Source organism: Grampus griseus (assembly GCF_964374135.1).
Source record: "Grampus griseus genome assembly, chromosome: 5".
NCBI lineage: Eukaryota > Metazoa > Chordata > Mammalia > Artiodactyla > Delphinidae > Grampus > Grampus griseus.
Genome location: NC_138998.1, coordinates 42,191 through 49,429, shown reverse-complemented (window position 1 = coordinate 49,429; position 7,239 = coordinate 42,191). Strand labels below are relative to the sequence as shown.

Here is a 7,239-nt window from a genome sequence, read left to right as displayed (position 1 = left end):
GACCCGGATGCAGTTGTATCCAGAGACTCAGATACATTGTTGTTTACACATTAGATTATTTTAATACTTCGTGCCACTGACACTCCCATGCTGGCCATGGGGCACACAGATTGAGCCAGTGGAGAATCACTCAACACAGAGTGTACGAGGCACATGTGTTGGAAAATATTTTTGAAAGAAGCAGTGGAAGGGATCATCTGCCATGACGTTACAATGCCACAGGCATTCGGTTTTTCAGTTCATTTGTTCATCACTTTAGTTATAACTTGGCTTATCTTTTGAGAGGTGTGTTCCTGTAGTGTGTAGCCGTGGACATGTAATGAGCCAGAGAGAGAGAGAGAGAGAGAGAGAGAGAGAGAGAGAGATGGAGAGTGATGATTTGTGTGCATAATACATTGGGCACAGTTGTTACTATAAACCCTGGCAATGAAAGTGTTTGCATAGTTCTGTCCTTGTGTGCAACGGCGATGCCCTCGAGGAACTCTTCCATACCATGCACCCAGAAAGCAAGTGAATGTTGTCACTGAGAGACTGTTTTCGTGATTCCACTAGGGTGTGTTTGTGGCTACAAGCTACGGGACTAGACAGGGGTATCTGGACCGCCTTCCATGCTGTCCCAGGTCATGGGAGGGATTTCACCTCTCTGAGGAAATGCGGGAGAAATCAAAGCGACCAAAGCACAACCAAGAACTTGAACTGAGTGCCAAGATTTATTGATTGGATCAATGGAATGTCACATACAACGGGGAAATCCAGTTCAGCGTTGGGTCCTCCTCGTTCTCATTGGAAGGTTTGAATTCCTTGAGGCTTCAGAGAGAGTGTCCCTCTTGGTGCGCAAGCTTTGTGACAGTCCGTGTGGAGCATGGCATCCCTCCTGGGCACAACGCAGTTGCTGTCGACAGTCAACTTGCCTTGTTCTCCCTGCCAGACACTATCATGAGCATTGCTTGTTCCTTCTTCTTTCTCTCCCCCATGGCTCTGCCTCCCAGGAAAGGAGGCTTGAAAGGGGCTCGGGGGAAGGCCTTCCTTCCTGCCCCTAAACCTGTGGCACTGGGGAGCCTGACAGTATGTCAAGCAGGGCCTTGAATTCTTCCTCGCTGAGGGGGGCTTCCAGGGTTGCTGCAAGTTCCTCTTCCTCTGTGTCCACATTCAGAAAAGGGCCTGCCTTGTCCAGAATGTCCACGTCTGACAAGAGTTCATCCAGGAGGCTTGAGGAGCCTGTAAGGGCTGAGCGCTGGGGCTGTTGCTCCAGCTGGGGAGATGTCTCTTCACCTGAGCTTGCCTGCTGCTGCCAGAAGTGTGTCTCTGGTGGTGCAGGTGGCCAGATGGCCCCCTGGGCAGGCTGCCCACTGGCGATGAGAGCATGTGACCGTTCGCCCCACGGAACTGTGGCCAGAAGAGGCTGTGGGTTCTGGCATCTCTGAAGGGCTTCCAGGCTGGGCTGGAGCATGATGAACATCAACGGCTGGCCCACACAGCACCCATAGGAAGCCTCTGGCCCAAGAAAGGAGGGGGAGAAAACAGCAGTGGCCGCAGCAAAGGATTGCATGCTATCAGGTGCATGAGAGGGAGGATAACGATGAGAGCTTCTATGGACAGTGGGCAGGGTGCTTTGGTCCGACAGGGCAGTCACAGCTGATGTGGCATCAGGGCCTTTGGCTAAGGCATTCACAGGCCCACTAGCGCTCTGCTTTGGGTGCCGAGCTCTTCGGTTCTGGAACCATATCTAGGGAACCATATGGGGCGACAGGAGCATTAGCAGCGTGACAATCCAGATCGACTTGCCGCCGCCTCATTCCCGGCCCACCCCAGCCCGCCCCAACCTGCCCTGCCCTGACCTGACATGCCCTCCAATCTGTCAGACCCATGGCAAGTACTGTTGGGCCTCACCTAAGGGCCATTTTTCCTATAGAGCTTTCACCTTGGCTCTTGAAAATGCGGGAGGACGTCAGGGCAACACAGGACTCACACCACTCTCCGCACCCTTCCCCACCCCTGTCTTTGAGGAGAGCTGGCATTGACCAGCTACAAACTCAGGCCTCTCCCTGGCTGCCCAGGACTTCCATTGCCCTGTCCTCTTCTGGAAATGGATGCCTTCAGATCAGCCCCCGTAACGTATTCGTAAGACGAAGGGAACTTCCTCCCAATCCCCCGTCTCCAAGCCTACATATATCCAGCAACAACCCGTCGCAAGGGTTAACACTCCTTTCTCGTGGGAGAAGCCAAGTTCCACCCACTGGTGGAGAACTTACCTGGATTCGAGGTTCGGGAATTCCTGTCTGGTGAGCCAATTCTTCCCTGGCAGCAATAGATGGAAATCGATCCCTCTCAAAGGCTTGCATAAGGACCCTTGTTTGAGAAGGAGAGATGAAAGTCCTCTTTCGCCTGGCCTCTCTTCCCATGCTTCCTAAAGAAGAACACACAGAGAAGAGAGGACATTCAGGCCAATTTCAGCACATTCACAGCAGATCCAGTGTGTGGTATGTAGGAAGCGGTATGTCATAGATCAAGATCGATACATCGATACACCTAACTCAGTGCTATGTGAAAACGCCCCATGTGACGGAAGAAGGCATTTCTGCACGTCTGGGCAGGTTCTGGACCCAAAGATTCCAAGCCTTCCTGGGCATGCATCTCCCCACCCTCCAAGAGGGGCATGATGCTCCTGGGTGGAACAGGAATGGGGCAAGATCCCAAGATATCATTGTTTCCTCTCTGAAGCGTTCTTGGCCTCCCATGGTCATCCACGTTCATAGATGATTCTGTCTCAAGGAGATGCTCTTGGGAAATGCCTATGGAATGCCGGGTACTTACCTCGAGTCAAAGCCTCAGGTGGTGGGGGCCGCAGTGGCTGTGACTGCCCTCCTTTGAAGGCATTCTCCGACAGCAATCGGCTCTGCTTTAGGCGTCTTCTTCGTTGGTTTTGAAACCAAACCTGGGTACAAAGAAAGAAAGCCTTGTCTTTCAATGCTTATGCACGTACTTCCAAGATCTATTGCAGGGATGCACCATAGAACAAATGCACAAACGCACCAGCCAGCCGGCCGGCCAGCCAGTCGGCGAGCAACAAGCCGACTGATGGAGACCCAGTATGGCCCGTCTGCCCCCAGTGGAAATATTTACGATTCAAAGGGACTGAAGTCTCACTAGCATGTAGAATGTAGACTCCGGCTTTTACCTCTGAAGAAGTGCACCAGATTCCAGAATACACAATCTGTGTCCGTGAAAATAATCCTTCCTCTTCGAGTCACCTTACTGGTGTCCAGAGTAATGACTTGTGACACAGGAGGAGACAATGCTTGCTTTCCCACAGTCAGAATGGGATGGATAGCTAACTCTCTCTGTCTCTCTCCCCCGCCCCAGCCGTTCTCATCAAAACTACCATTTTCTCTGTGGGTCTTTTGGTCTCTGTCTACGATTCTCCACATCTACCTGTTGACGTCTGTCTCTGTTGAGACCTCCCCGGCTGCCCAAGTGACTGCCTGCCTGCCTTCCCCTCGCTCTGTCTCTGTCCCAGGCTCTCAGGCTCAATCTCCTTTCCCTCATTTGGTCTCTTTGCCTCCCGTTTCCCGTAGTCCATGCCCGATTCATGTCTCCCTGCCTCTCTTATGTCCCCACAGGCAGTACTGTCTCATAACATGCAATCGTATCCATTAGCAAGTGCCCCCATGAAAACCACTCTTCTCATGCTGCCTGGGAACTACTCATTGACAGTTACTACTCAGGGACTACATGCCTCCATCACTTTTAGGTCAGGAGGCTCTTATGTACCCGCTCCCCTTCTTCAGAATATGTGTCCTTGTCTTCAACAGTGAAACATTGTGCATGCTACCTCATTCCCCAAGGCCGAACAGCAGTGTGGACCTGTGCTTGTGTGCGTGTGTGTGTGCATGTCTTTAGACATTTCTGATGGTGGTGTGTGGAAAATTGGACACCCTGAGAAAAAGTGTTCGTAGGGAAAGTCAATCAGTCTTTGGTGACGCTCTGTAAGGTCGCAGGCACGGTGTTCCTAACTTTGGTGACTCCTCTCCAACGTGCCCAGAGAGGGAAGTCTTCAGCACAGCTAGTTCCTCGGAGGCCAGCCATCAAGGTAACATCTCCTTGACACCACCAGGCCTTCCTGCTTCCTTGGCCCCTCGCCCTTTATACTTGACCACACATTTGAATGGACCTCTCGCCACACAGCTCAGTCTGGCCACGTTTTCCAAAGGGAGCCACCTTCTTGCCAAGATTCGAGTTCCTGCTGTCTGGAGCACCCCGAAGAGGAAAGCCCTAGAGTAAGGAGTGCAACTGGAGTGGGGCAACTTGCATCTGGACATGGACCCCGAGAGGGAAAATGGATCAAGAGACTCGGTTGTACCTGAATTCTGCTTTCTGGAATGTCCAGTTCTCGTGCCAGCCATTCTCTGGTCGTTATCCCGGGATAGGGGTTCTGTTGAAAGAGTGCTTGCAGGGTGTCCTTCTGACTCAGACTCAGAACAAGCCTCCTCCTTCGCGATGGTCTTGAGAGTCGGCCTGTGGGAGAGAAGAGGGGGAATGTGTCAGGGGAGAATCCATGGAGGTGCAAATGAATGGTGCCGGCCCAGTGCTGGTCCCTGTGCCATGAGAAAAAGCTCTAAGCCAGGGGAAGACTCTGCATTTGGATAAACCGTGGGTACACCCCAAAAGCCACGCTGAGTGGGACCCTGGGGGCTCAAGCTAAGCTGAGGGTCAAGGCTATGGGGATCACCTCACCATTCGCCAATGATCCACAGGACGCAATGCAAAGAGAAGGGGAAAGCCCTAGGAAAACAGGCTACCGTGACCAAAACGGGTGGAAGGATTTTCCACCTGTGGAGGCCTTGGAAAATCTTGATGGCTTCTACCAGATTTACCTCTAACTCTATGCTAACCATAGGAACCTGGCTTCTGAACTATCATTCGCACAGCATATCTGCACTTTCACTATTGGAAAGGAAAGTAGACGAAAGCCCAATGAAGCCAGACAAACACACAAGCCAACCCCCAACACAGAACACACTAGAGGATTGTTTAGAAGACCTAATTTTTGAGCCATGACCAACGTGCTGCCCTGTCTGATGGCGCCAACCCACCCACACACCCACAACAGCCCAGTACTCCTCAGAAGATGAGTTTCCCTTTTAGTCACCGAGGTCATGGTGACTCTCCCCGTGTGCGTGCTATTCTTTCAGTTGGGCAGTCTGAAGGGCTACCCCCCACCCCTTTCCTATTTGAAGTTGCCTATTTCTTGTAGCAAGGGAATGGATGGATGTTTGTTTCCTGCATTCTAAGGTGGGAGCCGGGTGTGATGGCCAGGGAGGGTGTGGTTTCAGGCACGTCCTGCACACCCTTGAGATCTTGAGTTTCCTGAAATCTCTCCAACTCTAGGTCAATGCCAACCCTTCTGCAAGGGCTACCTGCCCTAGCAGCTGGCAGCTGGTGACGTAGGGTCGTCTCCAGGTCTCCCTCTGGAAGGATTCAAGACAAGGCAAGGGTTTCGGATCCCCAACGGGGACTCCCTTTAAAAGCGCCCTTCCTTCCTGCCAGCTCCAAGGAACATATTTGGAAAGCACTCAAGGAACGGACTTGTCACACTGCAGATTTTGGCTTTCCAGAGACTCCTGCAGTGCCTACCTTGGAGTCTAATGAAAGACAGTTCGAGTGCTCCTGGAATCTCTGTTTCCCAGGTTCTAGCTTTCAGGTGTGCTCAAAGAAAATCTTTCTTTGTCTCGTAATCTTAACACATACTGGATGTGGATTATTTCCATGGACACCGTGGAAGTTAACCAGTTCAAATGGAACACACAACATAACAGAGCAAATCCGCAACAACAGCAAGAATAGAACATGTGAAACAAATTCAAAATCCCAAACACTGTCAACTGGAAAAGAGTGTCAGTTTAGTTGGGAACGTTATCAAATACTCGTGTTCCATTCACTGCAAACACAGGCTGGGATTTTTAGTAGAGAAGCCATTGTCAGGCAACAGGGCTACCAACTTCCATGTGGATTTCTAGAAGGAAAACAAATGAAGCAGCAAACCAGAAATATGTACGTGAAATGCCCAAACCAAGGTGCATCCTTTTGCCCAAGTGATTCCAGAAACATGTCCCAGCATATCAGTGCATGCCATTTGGTGGTCATTGGGAAACTTCAACCTTCGTGGTGATCAACCCTTGGGTCGGGGAGGTGCATGAGTGTATTTGGATGATCCAAGCGCAGAGCCCAGATGCTGAGGGCAACGTACCTCTGGAGGTGCTGTATGTGCCGGATGAGCTGGACGAATCCATGGTGGGAGACCCACAGGGATGGCACGGAAACTGCTGGCCAACTGTTCAGTTCTCAGAAGCTCAGGGTTTATAATGGATGAGGATGCCACGCCCCTATTTATGTAAATAGCCACAGATGGTGCAGAACCCTTCCTTGCCAATTGAGAACCTGGAAGGAATCCCGAGAGGCAAGTGGGCGTTGGAATGGAAGGCCTGCTCGGAGGCTCCCAGGTCCCTTTGAAGCTGCCGCCCTCGTCATCCTTTGCCAGAATGCTTGGGGTCAAGTGCTCTCTCCTTTTCACACCTTTCAACATTCCACACATACTTTCTGTCTCCGTGGAATTCCCCACCTCTGAGTCATTCACGCTTAAGTGTGTCACTGTACTTTCCCAAATGGAGAGAGAACCTAGAGCCTAGTTTGCATCGAGTACGTTTCCCACTTCCCTCATCACCACCAGGACATCATTGCCTCACACTCCTAAAGCATTTCCTTGGCTGGGGTTTGAGTTCCCGATAATTCACATACTAAGCTTGAGTGCTTATCTAGTGTCTACCCATGGTCCTCAGCTGTTTGGGACTTTTTCAGAGGTACTCTGAAACCCATCCCGTTGCTCACATGCCATGGAGAGACCAGAGAAAGGGGCATGCCACACGTGTATGTTTCACAAGGAAAGGAACTTATTTTCAGTGCTTATCCTTGGCGTACAAAAGAGAGAGTCGGTTTCACATTCAGTGGTCAACTGACAACTGTACCAAGAAGAAGAAGGAGAAGAGGAAGGGGAAGGGGAAGGGGAAGGGGAAGGGGAAGGAGAGGGATATGTAGCACGTTACATGATGGATGATGACACAGCTGAGTTTGAAAGGAAAGCTTGGATTCCAAGTACAGCCATCCCAACATTATCGGTGCATTTGGGCTGCAGAGAATAGAAAAATTTAAAACAAACCAACAAAAGAAACCCCACCAAAAAAT

The 7,239-nt window shown here is 51.0% G+C and overlaps 1 protein-coding gene across 1 annotated transcript; it reads right to left on the bottom strand.

Annotated features, from left to right (window-relative positions):
• Positions 1-1,036: 1,036 nt before the first annotated feature.
• Positions 1,037-6,290, bottom strand: LOC309822666 (double homeobox protein 4-like protein 4; the record flags this gene model as incomplete). The annotated part of the gene is made up of 5 exons (XM_082654630.1): positions 1,037-1,726; positions 2,253-2,407; positions 2,815-2,935; positions 4,361-4,515; positions 6,248-6,290. The coding sequence occupies 5 exons, from the start codon at positions 6,288-6,290 to the stop codon at positions 1,037-1,039; spliced, it is 1,164 nt and encodes a 387-aa protein (XP_082510756.1).
• Between the last annotated feature and the right edge of the window lie 949 nt (positions 6,291-7,239).